At 39.3% G+C, this 21,612-nt stretch overlaps 1 protein-coding gene and 2 long non-coding RNA genes across 10 annotated transcripts; 1 reads left to right on the top strand and 2 right to left on the bottom strand.

Moving 5' to 3' along the window:
- Positions 1-2,171: 2,171 nt before the first annotated feature.
- On the bottom strand, positions 2,172-21,042 carry LOC120717516. Its single transcript, XR_005692220.1, has 2 exons — positions 21,004-21,042; positions 2,172-2,403 (listed from the first exon to the last, which is right to left on the bottom strand). It is a non-coding gene; the product is annotated as an uncharacterized LOC120717516 (long non-coding RNA).
- Positions 3,678-4,527, bottom strand: LOC120717514. Of its 2 annotated transcripts, none has more exons than XR_005692218.1 (3): positions 4,209-4,527; positions 4,011-4,107; positions 3,678-3,924 (listed from the first exon to the last, which is right to left on the bottom strand). It is a non-coding gene; the product is annotated as an uncharacterized LOC120717514 (long non-coding RNA). The 2 variants fall into 2 exon arrangements; XR_005692217.1 differs by having other exon boundaries at positions 4,213-4,526.
- Positions 5,319-19,377, top strand: LOC120717502 (nectin-2-like). 7 transcript variants are annotated; one of them, XM_040005555.1, is made up of 8 exons: positions 5,324-5,658; positions 9,214-9,555; positions 9,673-9,975; positions 11,083-11,176; positions 14,648-14,802; positions 15,308-15,407; positions 17,938-17,994; positions 18,216-19,377. In XM_040005555.1, exons 1-8 carry the CDS (start codon positions 5,565-5,567, stop codon positions 18,223-18,225), a joined length of 1,155 nt encoding a protein of 384 aa, XP_039861489.1. In that variant the 5' UTR covers positions 5,324-5,564; the 3' UTR covers positions 18,226-19,377. The 7 variants fall into 7 exon arrangements, with proteins under 7 accessions (XP_039861490.1, XP_039861492.1, XP_039861491.1 ...); XM_040005554.1 differs by having other exon boundaries at positions 5,326-5,658; positions 17,925-17,994; XM_040005558.1 differs by lacking the exon at positions 15,308-15,407 and having other exon boundaries at positions 5,322-5,658.
- Positions 21,043-21,612: the final 570 nt, after the last annotated feature.

Raw genomic sequence — 21,612 nt, 5'->3', positions numbered from 1 at the left:
TTATAAAGGAAACTCAGAAAAAAACTTCATCTCTAAACATGAGGTTCATACATTCTATATATTCAAGTTTCATTCTATGTATTCAAGTTTCATTCTATATATGCTATGCTATAAATTAAATAGGTAAAATGTACGGAGAGGATTCCAAGTGTCGCTTATGAGGAAAAGCTCATAATCTGAAAAGAACAACATCCTCTTTAAGACACTGAGAATTTAATCTCATGTACTACTGATGTTTATTTTTGATTTAACATGACTTATAAATATAAATTCATTTCAGCCAAATACAGTAAGGATGATTGGACAGTGTCTGACACTATATATGGACAATGATCCAACACACAGTACAAAAAAAACCCAGGAGTTTTTGAAGGTAGAGCAGGATTCTGCATTGACCGACTCTGACTCTTCTATTACTCCGATTTTCAGCATTTCAGCCAATTTCCTTGGAACAATTTGCCTTTTATGTTCAGATCGCCTGTAGGGCGTAAACGCACCATCACGCCAGGCTGTTTCAAAATTATGCTCGATGAGCAACATTTGGCTGGACAGGGGGGAGAACATGTCTGCAAAGCGCTGTTGCAACTTGGCAACATCTGCTCTCAGGGCCTGTGTGAGATGGTTATCACAATGGAGGGAGGCAGGAATGATGGAATTTGGCACCTCCAACCCCAACTCATCTCTTTCCTTCACCAGGCTCACCAGAGAAGTGGGGCTTATATTCTAACAACAACGGCACTATAGGATACCTGTGAATATCACCATGAGCACACTTCACCTCCACCCACTCTGCCTGCAGCAATGCCTCGGGGTGAACCAAGCTTTGGTACACGAGGGTCTGCGTACAGCCCGTGTCCACCAAAGCATGGCATATAGTAGTTCAATCACCACCACACTGTGGCCATACCCTTGGCATGGCTCAGGAGCCTTCTGGATTTCCTTCTTGTAAGGTGAACCCATGCGCACAATGGCTGTGTTCACAGTTCTCAGTGTTTATTGTAATGTTAAACACACAATGCCATAGTCCCCACTCAGGGCTGGTCTCAGCTCACACACCCGCGCGCGTCTCTTGCTTCACTATAAAAGGAAAAGAGACTGTCATCAGTTCAGTCACCACCACCTGTGGCCTCACCTGCCTCCTGTCACCGCCCCTTTGAGCTCACTGCACACCCCTTCCCTTGCAGCTGAGCCAGGGACCACACCTCCGCCACACTGCGGTTCTCGAGATACAATTGCAAATTCATTACTTCCCTGTTTAGACTGCCTGCACTGTAAATAAATGCACTGAACTGTCGATTTGTGAGTCTGCATTTTGAGTCCTTCCGACCACCCACCATGACAGTAACGGGACTCAAACATTCCAGGAAGATCAACTTTATTTTCATTGATTCACAGAATATCTTCCCAAAAGTCTTGGGGATCATCAAGATGTTTTCTGGCAAATGTGAGACCAGCCATTGTGTTCCCTTTGCTCAGCAGTCAGTGGTTTTCTCCTTGAACTCTTCCAAGAATGCAATTTTTGCCCAAAAGAGCCTGTCTGAGTTTTTTATGCATGCACTAATTTTATGCATAGTTTCTTTGGTTAATGTGAGCGAGATTCTGAAAAAGTATTTGGGTGAGTTCAGGATGTACAGCATGATAGTTCTTAAATAAAATGTTTGAGGGTAAAATATTGTGATTTCAAATTCAGCTATTGTTATGTGGTTGTTTTTATTTTTTTTATAAACTGAACCTTCATTTAACAGGTAACAGGTTAAAAAGGCACCAGCTGGACAACGCTTGAAGGTTGACGCCGAAGAGAACAACAACAATTCTTCCCAGAGATACGATAACAAGAATGAACTGACTGTCTTGCCCTATTCCTCAAGGCCACCTGCGTAGGCTGCGAACTGTTGATCTACGCCTAATAGGTGAAAGGACACTCTCTCAGGCTGAACACAGGATACACATCCCCACACACATACACTGATACGCCCTCACCGCCACCCTCCCCCGCCCAAATCCAATGCCTCCCATGCTTTCCTCCCATCCGATGTGAACAGTGGGCCAGACGGAGGCGCAACCGTGAGATTGCAGCGTCCCAGATGCAGCGGTTCACACTGGAATAGTTTCCCATGTTGCTTGTCTGTGATTTACTGTGTTAAGGTGTCGTGATGTCTGTGTTTTCTTTATGTGCTATGGAGTTTTTCTTTTTCTCCTCATACTGACTCCCTTTTGGGGACCAGTATTAGCAGAATTTCTTTTTTTCTCCTAGATTGCCCTTCCGTGTTACACATTTCATTATTTTTCCTTTTTTCTACCTAGCCTGACCTGTCTCCCCAATGTGATGTTTGTGTATTGTATGTACGGTTGGCACGGTCTGTCATCTCAGTTGTGGGCAACTGCAACCGACAAATAAAAGCACTTCTCAATCCCAGTCAATCTCAAAAAATGCCAGACTATGATGGTTTTGACTGTTTTTCAAACAAATTAAAGTTAATGCAAACTAAAGTTGAAACTGTATGAAGACAGGAGCAGAAGATGTTGTGGACCTTAAAACGTGGCACGTGTAACTGCTGTTTTTAGTCTCTGGACATGAGTTTCAATTGCTGAAGTGTGTTTTCTAAGAAAAAAAAAAAAAGACGAATAAAAAAAGTGAGCAAATAATTAAAAATGTAAGTAAAACTAAGACTTCTGTGTATTGCAATTATGAATAGTTATGGTAATTAAGCTACAATTTTCACTCTACTCTTGCTAAATTTCCTGGAACACCCACATGTGTTGAGTAATGTTTATAAAAAAAATAACAAATCTGTTAAAAACACGTGGACCAAAAAAGTATAACCCATAATGGTCAGTTCACAGAATTCTCAGTTAAACTGGAGCACATGCAGGAGCAGTACACTGGCTTGTGTGCTAAACCTGCCTTCTGTTTTACAGAGCCCATAAAAGCCAAGGAAAAGTGTTCTGCATTTGAAGAAAGTCATGTTTTCAGTGATCCAAGAAGGTAAAAAAAAGGAATTCTATTTGTGCTTTCATTTCTCACTCTTTATCCAGGCCACTCACTCATTCCAGTTCTTCATGTGCAATACAAAGGCTGTTGAGACAGCCACCCTCCTCTCAGTTTTTACTTATGTTGTCTATGGCCATAGCTGGGAGGTTCATCAGTTATGTTTGTATATTAACAAAAAAACAAAACAAAACAAAACAACGAACCTCTCAATACTACTACCTACTTTTCCTAATAGTTTTTCCTTGACTTTGCAGAAGATCTAATTACACTTCCAGCTGACTCCTTAACAATGTCACCATGTCTGCTTTTCCAAATTTACAAAGATGGACTACAGCTTGTGACTACTACTTAACAGCAGTACATTCTTACAGTACTGTATCGCCCAGGTCATATAAAAGAGCATTATGACAAAAACTGAAAGTGAAAATAAAATGTGTGTTGTTTTTTCCTTGTTTTTTTACCCCTCTTTTGTTAACACTTTTTTGGCTGCAACTCACGGAATGAAATGAAAAACATGATTTGCCACAGTTGCTATTTAGCATTGAAGGGTCTTTCTTAGAGATTTCAGATGGCTTTTGCTATGGCTGTTACACATGTACTTCTGAGTTAGGAACCTTTACATTTGACTACTAAGCTGCACCCCTAGCATATGTAACCGAGGACAAGGGATGAGTAAACCGGGCAAAGAAATAAATTAATCGTTTATTTATTACATAAGTTAGACATAATAATTCCCAGTCATTTCCAGACAGGACTTACAACACATCCTGCTGATATCCCAGCTGCACATGAGACTTACCACACAAACTGTGCGAAAATAACAACACTGCAACCCGTCACACCCCGCTTAGCGACACTGCAATCGTGGCACACACTGCAAACAATTCGGGTCTCAGCGCAGCTGGGAATCAGTGCTATGTATGGCCTGTGATCTGGGAGAAAAAGGGAAGTGGCACAAACAATTAAACAAAAAAAACAAAAAACAAAAAGGAGGTTAGTCCGCCCTTACACAACTTACTCTCAATCAATAACCGCCTTTACGGCTGGACGGACTAACCAAAACAAAATTACAAATCAATCAAAAGAACGAAAAAAGGACAGCAGAAACAGCACAGCTGAAAAACAAACAACATTATCAATTAAAATATTACCCAATAAAATATCAATTTTATAAAACCATTCAAAATCATGAAGCTAAAACAAACACTCAATATACCTACAATATTGATCAGTTTCCCTGCGCGCAGTCGATCTAGGGCTTGATCAATTCTTCTATTAAAATTCGTGGTCACACTAAAAAAGTCCAATGACACATTAAAAATAGGCACATGCAATAGCAAACGATCCAAACAAAAATGGCAAAAGTCTCTTACCGACAGTATACCCACTCGCACCTGAGTGAATTAATTGCCTCTGGTTTTTTCCACAGAAGAGCGCTGACTTCACCCCACACACCCACTACCTTTTCACAGCTCTTCAGCCAATCACCTGGCAGAAAGCAACAAACTGCCAGGTGACACTTGTTACACATATCTAAGGCATGCACCAGGCCAGTCTTTCTCTCCTCTTTTGCTTGAACCATTTGTAACAAAATTGGGCACTGTCTGTCTGTGATGTTTGTTTTGTTTTAAACGGTTGGGAGAGAGCTCCGTGCCTGCTGCTTTTACAAGATTATCGGTGAAACAGCCTTGGGAACTGCTTGTAAGTCTGTTTAGTCTGATGATGGTATAACATTGTTTTTGGGATCAACTTTCCCTCTGAATTAAAGACAAAGTGAGATAGTGAGAAAGATTAGAAAGAAAGTAGATAGGAGTACTGGGTGTACTGTTAGGTGTCCAGCAAAGAACAAGGTGGCAAAGGAAAAGGTTTTTTCTGATAAAGCTGATGAGCTATAGCATAAATATTTGGAAAATAATAAGTTTTCTTCTTAACCCTAGAAGCTAGGTTAAGAAGAGAGGTGATGATCAGTGAGCAGCAGCAAAGAAAATGAGCACAGGAGGTATAGAGAAGGGGCTGTTGTTTATGGTAGAATAAGCACAGTTGGAATAAGAAATAAAATCTTTGTTCTGTCTTTTTTCCACCCACCCGATTCATTAGCATTCTGACTTTTATGATTGAGCAGTGTGATGTTGGGGTGTAGCGGGCAACATATTTGCAATCCGAAATTTTTTGCTTTCAAAACAACGTTTTATAGTTGTTTAACACACACGCACACACACACAAAGCGCAATTGTAAAACAGTTTAAGTAGCGAATATCCTGATCTTACTTTTTCTAAACTCCATGCAACTCCTACTCTCATTTCTCCCCCACCCCCACCGCACGGTCCTGTTTCTACCTGACGGGAGAGTTTTTCAAACGCAACAAGTTCTGATAATCCTATGATGTACATATTATATTGTTCTTCTTTTTTCACCTTTTTTTGTCCTAAACTTAAGTAGAAGTATCCTTCGCCATCTGGATGCCAGACACGACTCAGTACTGGAGCCTGGAGGGCTGTTTTTCATCAGAGCAGTTATCGGGGAATAACAAGGGCGAAAAGCGAAGAAAAGAAGCTGCGTGTTGTTTTCTTTATGCTACTACGAGAAGTCATGTCGCGCTATTTCCCCAAGATCATCTGTTGTTTGGCGATAATATCTGCGCTCCTGCTGACCAGAGAAACGAACAGTACGTACAAAGATTTTGTTTGTTTTATTTATGCTTTTTTTTTTTTTTTTTTTTTTTGCCTGTCCCGTTTGGCTCTTTTGCCATCAGAATTGTTGTCTAAAGGCAAAGAAAAATGCCCAACGGATTTACTTTACCAAATTGACCATCCCAGCTTTGCCGTAATGGTCCATTTGATTCACCTTTTATTGTTCATTTTATTTTCACTTACTGAATACGGGACAGACTTGACTGGGGGAAAGAAGGGGGGAAAGAGAAACAGCTGAGAAGAGGGACGGGGGAGAAGGGCAAAAGACAAAAACCAACAGAATGAGCAGAAAAAAAAAAGAAGAAAAAAAATGCATATATCAATCACCTGGGTCACCTGCTGAGAAAGAAAAAAGAAAACAAGCAGAAGAGAACAAGAGTAATAGAATAAACAACATCACAATGATATATGGGAATATGACAGTAAATACTAAATATTAAACATTATTGTGCAGCACATAAGATCAACAGAACACAGTGTGCTTTGAGGTAGGAGCCAAAAAGGGTGTAGTTTGTGGGTGTGATCACCCGTGTGTACACCTGTGAGCATGGACGCGTTTGTTTTTTGTTTTTTAAAAGGTTCCTTCATGTAATGATCTGCTAGAGGGTGTGGGGGGGCCACAGCCCCGTCCTCCAGGGTATGAAGCAGGTATGGAGGAGATCAAAACTCCAGACATCCAGAGGCCCCCAGAACACAAGAGACCAAGGAAGACCAACAGAGGGGCAGCCGCGCCACTGTCCCAGTAAGAGCTGAGGAGAGTCCCAGATGAGGGCTCACTCAGCAGCCGCGGAGCAGAAGCCAGGGGGAGTTGCAGTGACGCGCCCGTGAGCTCCGCCGGCAGCCAGCCGTGCCTGAGTGACCGAGCCCCAGGCCGAGAGGCCGGGGGCACCCCACCTCCGAAGTGGCCCGAGCGAGCCCCAGGCTCCAGGCCCCGATAAGCGGCCGCCAAGGAGTGAGCCGGTGTGTACCTGGACGCCCATCCCCAGACACAAAGAACCACCAATGCACCGACACCTGAGGGAGTCCGCCACCGGCAGGGGAAGTGGTGGTAGGGGGAGATAGGCCTCCAAACCTTGGAGGGCCTAAGATGACCCCAGAGAGGTGGCGCCTGATACCCAACCTGACATATAGACACAGACATACAGGCACACACAGATACAAACATCCATTCCCACCCTCATGCTCTCATATGCACTTACTCCACACTCAACCAACGTGGAGACAGACATAAAGAGACGCTGTACACACGATCACACTCCCCAAGCGTACTCTACAAAACCAGGTCTAGGTACCCTTGCCCCTGGAGGGGGGAACTGCACCCAGACCCAGGTGGTGTTACCCTTTTCCCTGCGGTGGGGGGAGGCAGACCGCCCCGACTCCGCAGCAGCAGGGAGGCCCCACACTCCAGACCGCATTCGGACGGCCAACTCCTCCTCCTAGCTCCCCCGCTCCAGCAGGTCGCAGAGAATGGGGGTGAGAGAAGACTCCAAACCTCCCTCCACCCGCTCATTGTAGTGTTGATGCATGTGTGTTCTAAGGTGCATTTAAAACCCAGGAGGGCATGGAGCTACCTGCCAGAGAGCAGCAGGTAAGCGCATGGTCCCTCCTGCTAGCCCTCAATGTCTACGTGTATTTAACATTGAGAGGTGGGCAACGACGCCAGGGGTGAGGTGTACACCCTGATGGTACTTTGGATTCCGTGTATCGAGCCGCGAGGAAACAGTCACCTGAGAGCCAACAGAGCCCCTAACCGGACATGACCGCTACCCCGGGTTGAGCCCCCCAAGGAAGATGCCTCCGGGGAACCCCCCGACGCCCTAAGCCTGTCCCTACCCCCACACCAATCACAACAGTGAAGGCGGGACCAAACTATGACCCCCCACCCCCACTAGGTGATGGAGCTGATCAAAGGAGCCCAGAGCAATTGATCTGATGTGGTGGCAGAGGCTGTATCAAGACTAATGTAATCTAATAGATAATTTCTATATTGGTTAGAATTAAGATTATTTTTATTTTTCCAGTTCATGAGGACTGTTTTCTTGGCTATGCATAGGGCAGTGAAAACCATATGGGCGATATTTTTTTCTGAAGTGACATTATCTAAGCTGTTTTATTTATGCTTGGATGGGCTTAGGCTGAAATGAAATGAACTGGCAGGTGTTACAGTTAATGCTGTCCAAATCTGACTAACTGACTAGAGTTCTCTTACTGAACAAGCAAAAAGAACTTAAACACTGAACATGAAGTAAGTGAAGTACAACCGAAACAGGAATAACACTTTTTGAATAAAGCGAAATGTTGCAGAAATCTGCACATTTTGCATCACATTTGTTTTTGGGAATGTTGATTAAATAGAGATTACAATGCTATTGCTTTTGCCATGCCTATTTCACGTTTTCATTGTCTCATTAAAACAACTACTTGTACCAGTTTGTAAAGAGAGAGACAGTTTGATATTGGGAAGAATCGAGTTCGGCTCAGGTACAGACACAGCAGTTCCAGTTTCTCATGTAGCCCTTTGGGAAAAATTAGTTACCTGCAGGGACACCAAATAGCTAAGCGTAATGTTTGTGCGTTTTTTCGGGTTAAATTTTTACTTTAATGGCAGTTGACAGGCTGTAGTCATTTTGTGGAAACTTGTTTTTATTAGTTCAGGAAAAACTTTCTAAAATCTTTTAGTAGTTTTAGCTGCAAACCCTCCTCTCATTAAAAGATTTTGGCTTCTGCTACTTTAATTCATGTGACCACATATATACAAACCCTCCTGACTGGACTTGGTGAGAAAGCTGTGAAGGTTAACTTTCCCATGTGTAGCATTCCCTCTCCCAAGTCTTACAGATAAGAAATAAACCGTGAATCCTCCCTTAGTTGTGCTGCAATAACCATAGGCTGCTGGGGGATTCCCATGATGCATTGAGTAGTTCTTCTTCACTCACCTTTCTCACTCACTATGTGTTAATACACCTCTCTGCACTGAATCATACTTGTTATTAATCTCTGGCTCTCTTCCACAGCATGTCTTCTGTCCTGTCTTCCTTCCCTCAATCAACCAGTTGCAGTAGATGGCCGCCCCTCCCTGAGCCTGGTTCTGCTGAGGGTTTCTTCCTGTTAAAAGGGAGTTTATCCTTCCCACTGTCACCAAATTGCTTTCTCATAGGGGCTCATATGATTTTTGGGTTTTTCTCTGTGTTTATTATTGTAGGGTCTACATTACATAATAAAGTACCTTGAGGTCACTGTTGTTGTGATTTCTAAATAAAATTTAGTTGAATTGGAAAAAAACTGAAAAAATATGACTATTCAGTTCTGTTCCCTGATTACATCTGTAAAGTGCCAATTCAATATTGCTCACCCAGACCAGATGCCAACCTGCTTTGATAGTCCTGGTTCAGGTTTTGAACAGTTAATCCTTTTTGGGTTTGTAGATGTAATTGTGAAACTAGTGTTTTACCTTACACAAATCTGGTTCTTTCTTGTTTATATTTTTATGCTGAGGTCTGAGCTTTAATAGTGTTTCATGCTCTTTACAGCTCTCCATGTGATTGGTGGAAGTGTGACAGTGGTTCAAGGAGGCACTGCTATCTTACCGTGCCAAATCATCCACACTGATGATGATTTGACGCAGATTACTTGGCAGAGGACAACCAGAGAAAAACCTCATAATGACAATTTTATCACTGTCCAACCAAGGGAAGGACCACGGTTTGTCAATAGACATGATGATCGATTTAAATATATCGGGGATTTTAACAACAAAAATGCAACTCTACAGTTATCCAGTGTTGCACTGAAGGATGAAAGCAGCTACACGTGCATCTTCACATTGTTTCCCAGTGGAAATCAGAAGACAGAGATACCTCTTATAGTGATTGGTATAGAAAAAACAAAAATATGTATTTAAGAGATGTGTTTGTATATGAGATGTAGACAGATTTACTTTTACTGTCACGCTTACATATTGAATTATTAGTTTTCTGTAACTCTCCTAGTGCCTCCTTTCACACACATCAAGGACAACTTTCCCACTTTGGGCACAGAAGAGGTTTTATTTGGTACCTGCATGGCTGCTGGATCGAAGCCTCCTGCTGAGGTGAGGTGGCTCACTGGTGCTTTGGGAGACAACGTGAGGACGACAACAAACTCCATCAAGTATGACAACGGTACGACTACCACAGTCAGCTCTCTGTTTGGTGTACCTATAAGAGAGATTAATGGTCACCAGGTCGAGTGTGTCATCAGCGGTGACTCCCTGACTAAAGAAGAAACCCTGCCCTTCACCATACAGGTCTACTGTGAGTATCAGCTGTTAATGTATTTTATTATTTGTCTTCTTTTGTCATTTAAGAATTTTAATAGTTTAATCAAATAATTAGAAAAGAACACAGACACACCCAGGATCAAACTCTGTTTTATACAAAAACAGGCATAAATCCTCAAAAAGTTCTCATGTTTCCATCTTTGTTCAGGAGAAGTCTTTTTTTTCCCCTGTTTGAGATGCTGTCATGACTCTGCCTCTGTGTTAGGTCTCTCAATATTAGGTTGTCACAGTAGACAGAGAGAATTCCCGAAAGACCTGAAAGACTTAATGACAACCTTTAGACTGATATAAAGGACATTGTTACACCATTATTGCAAAAGACTAAATGATGTAACCATGTGAACCGAAACCAACAAATTCAGTAAAGTCATACCACAGTAGACATTTGAGTCCAGACACAAGTCTGTTTCTTAATTTACTGGCAGTAGTCCAATACTGGAATATTTGTGGGTAATGTGGTTTTATACATGTATTCTTAAAGTAAAATTAACTGAGGCTATTTTGAAAATGAAGCATTGTGTGCTCTTTTTTAGTGATGTTATATAACTGTGGTGTTCTGTTTCTGGTGGAATTCCCCAAAAGAAACCTAATATGATGTTTTCAGACCAAGGTGATTGTAAGTGAGCCAGTGACGACTCTGAATGTGTGTTAGAGGATTACTCCTAGAAACTGAATGAAAACCAAGATTTATGGTTTTGTCTGACATGACAGGCGATTTAGCTGATGTGCAGCAAATTAGAGCAGTCAGTCATTCCGATGATGTTTTTTGATAGGGGAAGAAATTTGGATGAAACAATTGCTGTTGAGTCCAGACACCAGTGTTTCTTCACTGAATGGCAGTAGTACAATACACTATCTACAATCTTTGTGTGCAGTGTAGGCTTATATATGTATTCTTTGTATGTATTCTTCAGTATTTTTTAATAATGTATGTCACTTTTTGTCATTTTAGTTGCTCTCTCTGCAGACATTCCCCCCTCAGTACCAAGCATTTACAATTTGAGAATTTGAAACATTATTTTGACATCATTAGTATTTCATCAGTTCAGGTTTAACACAGCTGTGTCTTCATTTTTTGCAGTCTCTCCCACAGAAGTGAACATTACAGTGATTTCAGAGGACTCATTTGAGTGTTTGACAGAAGCCAACCCAAGTGCAAACTTTATCTGGAGCAGGTAAAGTCATTTGAACAGTTTTTACATTTGAAATATTCATTTAAATGCTGAGAGAGAGAGAGAAGTATATTAAGCTACAATTATACTAACTATACTAGATGTTATTAAAAGTAGTTTTAGTGGTGTTGGCAGTGAACTTTGGAAAATAAGCTACAAACTATGATATCAGTTGAGAACTCAGTGTAAACACTTTAAGTGGAAGGAAGGAATGAACGGGGTGGTTCTCAGGAGGATGTCACAGAAAATGCAGCAATTTGCCATTTTGGATTTTACGCACTTTTTTCATATTTTCACTTCATATTTTAGTGAAATATGCACAGTTATAACCTAATGGGTATTTACAGAAATTGTGCTCAAGGTCATATATTTTGCTTTAGGTGCACTTTTCCATGTTCACAAGAATCACTACTCCTCCTGGAGTATTAGTCAAACTAATGAAATTAGATTAATTGATCTTGGATATGACTGTCTGGAGGCCTCCTTGCCTCCTCAGTGAATTTGAATTCTTGTGAGTTTCTGTAACAAAGACAGCTAGTGCCACCAGAACTTATTACTTTGGTTTTCCACTTTAACATCACATTAACCTATAGCGAGTGATGAATTATGAGCTTCCTTATCAATTCTCATTTGGTCCGCTTTGAGAATCGCCACCAGCTCTAAGCAGCATATCAAAGACACTACATTTATGCAGATTAAATCAAATTGCATGCTGTGTGGTCAAATTTAAGTGCATTTTGGAGGTATTTCTCCTCTTTGTTGTGATCAGTGTTGGAGTCGTTACTAAAAAAAAATGTATTACATATTTTGCAGAGAACACTTTTCAAAAAAGTAATCCTGTAAGCTCCTTACTCCCAGGAGAAAGTAATTTGCAACAAAACTGGTTACATTGCTTTTGCATTTTTTCTGACTATATCCTTTTTCTGTCCGTTGAGATTGTAATAACCAAAAATAGAAACATCCTAATAAAAAATCTATTAAAATATGACTATCAACTGGGTCGTTATAGCAAAAGCTGTAATGGTCCACTTGGGAATAAATATTTTTCCATAAAATGACCTGAAACTCATTGCCTCTCTATGAAAATGTAATAATGTAAACCTATAGACTACATCGCACACACCAACACAAATCTCTATCCTAATGAGGACATATAATGATCTTTCTTTGTTCAATTTGGGGATAAACACAAAGCTGACAACGCAAGGAAAAGATGAAAATTGGCACAAAGCAATTGCCATGGGAATTTGACTGTAGAAGCTTGAACAGGTAGAAATGGATTGCTCATCAGTTTTTACCTGTTGAAGTTCAGGCTCTGGCTGCTGGTCTAGATTCATCATTCACTAAGCTTTAACATCCCTATGAGGTCTTGGCTAGCTTGGCTTTGTTATGCTGTTTATGCAGGTGCTTGCACATTTTATTTATTAACTTATGAGTTTCATTACACAGCGACTTGGTATTCCTATTTCTTATTTATTTAATACATATTGAATGTGGTTGATAATGTAATTTTTGTATGTAAAAGTGGTGATTCTGCAAATGACATTTGACTCCTAGCACACATATGCACATTAGTCAAGTAAATCTCACTAGTCCTCTGATTGGGTGTTGGAATGTTTGAGGCATTTCCTTTGTGTATGTATAGGATGTATAGGAATGAAGAGATGCTGCCCATATATGTGTTGAAGGTTGGATGGATTTAAATATCCTCATTTAATATATATACCAACTGTGAGTGAAACAATATGTAAGAGTTCCTGTTGATTGTCTTTGCAGTACTATTATATTATCCAGAAATGTACATTTGCCTTTTGCTGTTTTTAATTATTGTTTACAAATTGGTAAAAAGTTCTTACATTTAGGTAGAACATTATCAATCTGAGGTATGTGGCTTAACCAAATTTGAATCATCGTTAGCCAGCCCTAACTATATGCTTTAGCAAAAAGGTAAGTTTTAAGCCTAATCTTAAAAGCAGAGAGGGTGTCTGTCTCCTGAATCCAAACTGGCAGCTGGTTCCACAGAAGATGGGCCTAAAAGCTGAAGGCCATCAGCAGTGTATTTTCCACTGGCATCCTGTTGGTCAGTGAATTGATCCAGTACAGTCATGAATCATGCCTTCTTTGGCTTAAAAGCACAATAAAAATGATGGCTATAAATCCCCTTTTTTAAAATTATTTCATGTTTACGTTTCATCTAGAGAAAAAGTGTAAGGTTTAACCAATGCCAAGTCCAGTGATAGATTAGAGCAGATATGTTTGTATGGCTTTTTCCTTGCACAGTAGTCAAGGGACATTGTGACATTAGAGTGCGTCCACTGCAATATAAGAAAATTTCAAACTTCTCTGAGTATGGACTGCTGGGTGGAGACCTGGACAGTGTTTGGGTTTGCAGTAGTGTTGTTGGGAACTGTGGAGGATTGCATGGGCTGTTTCAGCTCACCAGACAAGATGATGAAAAAATGGTCTTGTTTGAACCAAGAGGTGATGTCACTGGATGAAAAGTTAGGACGTAGCAATATGAAATACTGATCCCTAAAATTAAGCAATGTTTGTTTGAATTATCAAATGAGTTGGAGTAAAGGGTGCAAAAGTATATTTACATTTTACAACTACCAAATAGAGCAGCATAAAACAGAAAGAGTAAAAGAAACTCATATTTATAACAAGAGAATCTGTGTAAATGTGTTATTATAACTGATTCTGTAAAACTTCATTAAATATCTTCAGCATTTAAGCTCCATTCTTTCAAAATATATTCATAAATCGACAGTGAAATTACAATGAAACATGCAAATTACAATATTCTTTTCACACGCAAAGCAGTTTTATTTGTACTGAAGCTTCTTTGTCTATATTTCACTGCTGATCCATTAAAAGTGAGAAGTTCTTGGTAAATGCAGTGTTTGTGTGTTTAAATATTAAGTGTTTTCTTTTTTGCAGTAAGTAGCTCTAAAACTACATTAATTGATTTTTTCCACTGCTTAAGACAGCAAACTCTTCTTCTTCTTTCCACTGGTGTTAATCATGTGACGTAACTGCGAGCTTGATGGACCCTGTGGTGAAACTTAATTGTTTTATTGTCTGGTATTAAAACTTGATACTGTTTGGCTGCATATTATTGAATACTTGGGTCAATGCTCTCAAATCATTAAGATAATTGAAGACATTTGTCAATGTTTTATTTTCTTAAGTTGCAGACTGATTCCCTGAACGTGAACACAGAGTTAGCAGGACTCTGCTTGTAGAAACAAGGAGTGTGGTGTGAAACCTCACTAAAACTAAGATTGTCTTCACAAAAGCAGAAATTAACATGTAAAGTGTGGTTTACTCTTGTATTTAGGTTCAAATGAAACAACAAAAAATCCTGGTGTGAGCAAAAGATAATAATTCAAATTTATTCTGCTTCTGGCACAACTCATATTTTGTTTACCCTCTCTGTGCATTTAATGTTGTTGCCCTTTCATGTTTTTCCAGATCTGGAGAGTCTTTGCTGCAGTCTGCTGTCAGAGTGGAGGGTGCAAAACTACAACTGCTGAGTCTAAACTCCGATCTAAATGGCCTCTATCAGTGTGAAGCATCTAACGCTTATGGAAGTAAACACGGTCGGCTCCATGTGCATGTGGCATCAGGTGAGGATTTAGCTGTGCAGTTTGTCTAAATCTGTCTGGATTTGTTTCTGAGTTTTAAATTTAAGGTTTTGTGGATGTTTTGTGATTGTGAAGTTATTCTGTTTTATTTTTCTGTGGATTTCTTTAAAAAGGAATAAAAAAAAGAACTTCAGTATCTAGACATATATTAAAATGAATGACTGAATATTAAAGCAATGCCCAAATGAGAGGTTTGAAATCCATTACTTCTCCTACCCTGTGAAAGGTTCTTCCAAGTTCATCTTATTTGATTTTGTATCCTAATACTTTTCAGTACAAGGAAGTTTCGAATGTGAAATATAAAACTAAATGTTAAGGAAGTCAGTTATTTGTACCCATTTTGGTTATTTGTTTATTATAAACTGGTGTTGTGCTACCAGAATCATAATATCTCTGAGGGGATTAATGTGTTTCCATTCTATTCTAGTGAGAAAGAACAGTAGATCACCCTAATCTTATTTTATTCTTCCTTCTTGTGTTTATTTAGGAGCATGCTCTGCTGCTTGGGCCTTATTTCTTGTTTTGCTTTTCCTGAGTGTCGTGGGGACGGCAGCATGGTGCTTTTATAAATCTGGACATTTTCAAAGGTGCTCAGAATAATAACTCTGCATACACCTAATATGTAGCATAATATGTAGGACGTCAGATATAAAAGTATATACACATATAATGAACAGCTTATACTGGGAATTTTTGGGAAGTTAAAACAAAAAAAAAATATTGCAGTTGTGCAGATTCTCAGGTTTAATTCAGTCAGTTGGTTGTTTTAGGGTTTGCCTTTAATTCCCGTTAACGTTAATTCCCTCAAAAACATCAAAAAGCAGTTTTGTAAATGAAATAAGTAAAAGGTATGGAGAAGATTGCAACTGTGACATTTGCAACTAGAAGCTCCCAACATGTGATCAAAGGAGCTCCCAGTGTAAGTCAAACAAGCTGTATCAAAAGAAATGAGTCAAAGAGAGCTCAGGAACATTGGGAGTGGTACATTCTTTGAATAGCAAAGTGTATTAGTTGGCTTTATATAGAAAAGAAATTTATTAAAAAAAGACAGACTAGTTATGTAACAGCTTTCTTTCTATTAATGAAGCAGATGGAAAAAACAACAAGTATTAAAATTATGGGAAGAAAATTAATGGAAAATGCTAAAAAAAAAAAAAAAGTACTACATCCTCTTTCATAAAGAAAAAATAAATGAAGCCAACTACAGTAAAAGATCACAAAGAAGGAAACTCATTATTTGAGGATATACAGGGAGTGCAGAATTATTAGGCAAATGAGTATTTTGTCCACATCATCCTCTTCATGCATGTTGTCTTACTCCAAGCTGTATAGGCTTGAAAGCCTACTACCAATTAAGCATATTAGGTGATGTGCATCTCTGTAATGAGAAGGGGTGTGGTCTAATGACATCAACACCCTATATCAGGTGTGCATAATTATTAGGCAACGTCCTTTCCTTTGGCAAAATGGGTCAAAAGAAGGACTTGACAGGCTCAGAAAAGTCAAAAATAGTGAGATATCTTGCAGAGGGATGCAGCAGTCTCAAAATTGCAAAGCTTCTGAAGCGTGATCATCGAACAATCAAGCGTTTCATTCAAAATAGTCAACAGGGTCGCAAGAAGCGTATGGAAAAACCAAGGCGCAAAATAACTGCCCATGAACTGAGAAAAGTCAAGCGTGCAGCTGCCAAGATGCCACTTGCCACCAGTTTGGCCATATTTCAGAGCTGCAACATCACTGGAGTGCCCAAAAGCACAAGGTGTGCAATACTCAGAGACATGGCCAAGGCTAAGAAAGGCTGAAAGACGACCACCACTGAACAAGACACACAAGCTGAAACGTCAAGACTGGGCCAAGAAATATCTCAAGACTGGTTTTTCTAAGGTTTTATGGACTGATGAAATGAGAGTGAGTCTTGATGGGCCAGATGGATGGGCCCGTGGCTGGATTGGTAAAGGGCAGAGAGCTCCAGTCCGACTCAGACGCCAGCAAGGTGGAGGTGGAGTACTGGTTTGGGCTGGTATCATCAAAGATGAGCTTGTGGGGCCTTTTCGGGTTGAGGATGAAGTCAAGCTCAACTCCCAGTCCTACTGCCAGTTTCTGGAAGACACCTTCTTCAAGCAGTGGTACAGCAAGAAGTCTGCATCCTTCAAGAAAAACATGATTTTCATGCAGGACAATGCTCCATCACACGCGTCCAAGTACTCCACAGCGTGGCTGGCAAGAAAGGGTATAAAAGAAGAAAAACTAATGACATGGCCACCTTGTTCACCTGATCTGAACCCCATTGAGAACCTGTGGTCCATCATCAAATGTGAGATTTACAAGGAGGGAAAACAGTACACCTCTCTGAACAGTGTCTGGGAGGCTGTGGTTGCTGCTGCACGCAATGTTGATGGTGAACAGATCAAAACACTGACAGAATCCATGGATGGCAGGCTTTTGAGTGTCCTTGCAAAGAAAGGTGGCTATATTGGTCGCTGATTTGTTTTTGTTTTGTTTTTGAATGTCAGAAATGTTGCCTAATAAAAAATGTATCAAAAATACAACTTGCCTAATAATTCTGCACTCCCTGTATGAGAGTTCAGACTTTCACTTGTTGCCTGCAAAGGATTCAACAAAGTATTCAGACAGCACAGTCTGTTTCATGATTGTTTATTTGTTACATTGTTTTTAGATTTCAGCTGCAGATAATACAGTATTTTATGTGCAAGCCTTGAATTAACCTCCTAGGACGTGGCTTCCACATATGTGGACATCACATTTTGGGTTGTCTAGACCAAAAAAACGTACATTTTACTTAAATTCTTAAATTAAATAAAGGGCCTGATATCAACTTACGAGTATGTTCACTGTTCTATCAAAACTTAAAACAAATTCACATGTGGATCTCATTTGTTTCTCAGAAAGAAAAATCATGTCAAAAACATTCTGGTAATTCTTTGTTTTTACATTCATCAGGTCCCAATCAGAACAAATAGTAAAGAGAAATACAAAATGCATGCCATGAAAGAGTTCAGGTCTTAGGAGGTTAAAACTAATAGTCTGCAGTTGTGTTGCTGTACAATAACATTCAGGCCCAACATCTTTAAAAATCATTTTAGGTTTTGTTGGCAGGATTTCTCAGCAAATGAAGCAGCAGATGGGAGAGCAGAGCAAGAACAGCAAGGAGAAGTCAGTAACAGCAAATTTGTTTCAGTGTGTTTACAACAATGTTGTTTCTCGTCTTGTCTGTTGGAACTTGTAGTTATTCATTCTGAATCATTTTTAACACAATAAATCAGCCAACAATTAAGCTAATGTTGAAACATTGTAACTTGTATCAAGTTGAATAGATGTTTGCAACATTATTAGAAGCTGAATACTTCTTATATATTCTGAATCATCTGCCTCAGCATCCTCTGACAGCTGTGGGCGCATGTAATGGACCACATCTGGACTGAAGGCTCCACCAGCGTGTTCCAGGGTCAGCTGGTAGATGAACAGGTCGAGGTGCTTTTATATTCCTGAATCCATTTTTTTAAATTCATATATATGAACGTTTCTGTCTTGCTGTTACTATACCTTATATTTGCAGTAATTACAGTATTTTAAAAGCAAAACATTGTTAATTGACTCCCACTCTGCGACAGCAGTTTGGATGTGGCTTTAACTGCCTGTTCCTTTGTTTTGATGGCACTTGAGAGCTGTGCTTGTGTTTCTACCAAGAGTGTGAACTGCTTTCATCAGAAGCTGTATTAATGTAGTTACTGTAAATTCATTTGTTTATTTTCCCCCACCTGGATATTAGTATGTCCCTTCATTAAGGGTAACAATGTTAATGTTACGTTTTAAGTTTACAATCTAATGCAAGGACACAAGTTCTGACATATCAACCATTCATATGTAACAACAGATGTATTACCAGTAAACCACAGAAGCCCATGCAGACAGTTTAATACAGCACTCAGAAAGCACAAACATTCACACCAGACTCAGAAAAGAGGTTGGTTGGGAGCACCTCTGCCACTGAGCTGCAATTTAAACTATGGAGCCTCCTTCCTGATTTCTTTTCTTTTTTTGTCACATTGAAAGGTTTCAGATCATGAAACAAATTTAAACAGTGGACAAAGATGACACAAATAAACACAAAAAGCAGTTGCTAAAATAAAGTGTTTGTTATTAAGCTAAGCTATTAACTTAAACCAATAACTGGTTGGGCCACCCTTAGCAGGAACATCTGTAATCAAGTCTTTGTGTTTCCTTGTGTTATTTTTGTCTAATATTAAAACTTGTTTGATGATCTTAGATATTTAATTGTGACAAACATACAAAAAATAAGAAATCAGAAAGCAGACAAACACTTTTTCATACAACTGTAGATTTAGCACTGTCTGTGAAGCTTGATTTAGGAAAATAAGTGCTTGAAGTTTAAGAATATGTATAGCAACATCATGTCCTAGTACAGATCATTATGTAAATGGTAAATGGCCTGTATTTGTATAGCGCTTTTACTAGTCCCTAAGGACCCCAAAGCGCTTTACACAACCTGTCATCTACCCATTCACACACACATTCACACACTGGTGATGGCAAGCTACATTGTAGCCACAGCCACCCTGGTGCGCACTGACAGAGGGGAGGCTGCCGGACACTGGCGCCACCGGGCCCTCTGACCATGTATATTATGTAACCGGGTTCTGTCACTAGTTAGCTAACATAAGCTAATGGAAGTCTATTTGTCACAACCAACCAACCAACCAACTCAACTGATGTGATATTCTGTACTGGCACAAGTTGGCGCTAATCAAAAACTTTAACTGTAAGCACTTATTTCTTCAATCCAGACTGACGGGCAGTGTTAATTCTATGTCAGTTTTTGAGAGCAGGGCTCCACGATGTAAATTAGACTCTATGCATGTAGTGTTTCATGTGCACTTTAAAACAGTGGTTCAAAATCTGTTGGGCATACCCTGCTGGAAGTCATGCTGTAAAACCATGGATCACCAGGGTGGTTGAGGGGGTTTGGGACTGAGGTGAAATAAAAGTAAACTGATGTTTTTGTATGTTTGTTTGTTGGTTGATTAAATGTAAATGTCAGCAAAACAGAAGTCTGATTATGTGTAAATGCTGACCTTTAACATTATATCATCTTGCACATTACTGGTTGTTAATGACTGATGACAGAAACTGCACAAGGATGAAACTTTAAGAGTTAGGGCATGGCAGAAGATGTTCGAGAACCACTTTCCTAAAGCATTACACAGTTGGGCTCGTGTGTGTAAAGTTTCTATCACAATTAATTTTATATCATATATCTCACACTGGAGTTTCAAATGTGGCAGCTTTTTGTAAAACATTAAATCATTAAAGCATGGTGTTTGCTCTGCATATTAAATGGATCAGTCTACATGTACATTACTTTTAATATGTTCTTTAATGAAAATTTTAAAATGGAAGTTTGTTTTTGAATTGTTTTTATTATTTTGTGTAACATTACTGATTTTTATGTAATCTATTTCACTGTTGTCTGCAACATGCGAAAAAAACTAAATGTGTGCCCTAGTTTTATTCTTCTTAAGTAATGTACGAGCATTATTTCCTTTGTATATGTGTTTTAATCTATTTAGTGCTTCTACTCTCTGATTTATATTTGTTGTACATTTTGTGGGGCACCTCTCACATAAATGTGTTTTGAAAATGGTTTGGTTGTCCTCTTTTAACTGTTCACCCCTGAATAAGGGGATAGTGGATGGACGGAAGACAATAGTAGGACCAGGAAAAGACAAAGCCCGCTGAGACTGCTCTGCCACTATATCAACCAAACAAAAGGAGAGGCATAAGCATTACTCACAGGTCTCATGTAAAACTCAGTCAAAGCACACCACAGTACCTCACTGTTCTCACGGCTGGCCCAGAACACTAAGCTACTTAACACTGAAATATAAATCATTCATGCATTAAACAAAAGGCAGCAAACTCAGGAGATGAGCCAGTGTTGTGTCTACAAGTAATAGATAGCTTAGCAAAGAACCAATTTTAAATGATCGCATGACCAGTTAATCATACTTACATCCTTCTTCTGTTTCATCCCAGCTCCAATTTAAAAACAACAAACAAACTGTGTTTAGTACTTTATAAGTGTCACAAACAGACGGGCGGATGGTGATGATGAAATTAGTACAAGTAGGAAATAATATAAACATCTCATCATTCTCATCATCATTTTTAGCATTAAGTATTATAGTCAATAACACAATAAAATAGAATGTTAACCATAGGATAGAAGCAGATAATACAAAAATCAATAGACAGAATCAAAGCTACAGTGGACTGGATCTCATCAACACTGCCCTCTAGTGGACACAAAGGCAAAAAACACAAAAATCACCTTATTAGCCCGTTAATTGGCCGTTTTTGACAACTTTCGATTTTACCTTTATATTTCACCTTTAAAAACGATTTACCTTGAATTGTTTGGTATCATTTTTACAGCAACTTCATGTGTCATGTTTTAAAGGTTTTTTTTTTTTTACATATTGTATTTATACACTAGAACTACAAACAGAAAAATCCGATAAAATCAGAGTGGAAAAAAGTCAGATTTTTTGTATAAAAACCACAAACATGTTTAAAGAATCGTTTTCAGAACCTGAAATATAATTTGTAAATTTCAAAAATATATGTCCATATTTTCCAAATAACAAAGTTATATTCAGCTATTTACACAAAAAGGTAATGCCTCGGGTGTTTGTTTGTTTTTTTGTACAACTATTTACAAAACAAACAGGTGTCGCAATAAGATGTCTCTCA

The sequence above is a fragment of the Simochromis diagramma genome, unplaced genomic scaffold (assembly GCF_900408965.1).
Source record: "Simochromis diagramma unplaced genomic scaffold, fSimDia1.1 OVJJ01000501.1, whole genome shotgun sequence".
NCBI classification, from domain to species: domain Eukaryota; kingdom Metazoa; phylum Chordata; class Actinopteri; order Cichliformes; family Cichlidae; genus Simochromis; species Simochromis diagramma.
Note: the sequence above shows the minus strand (reverse complement) of the source record. Positions and strands in the feature narration are given on the sequence as shown.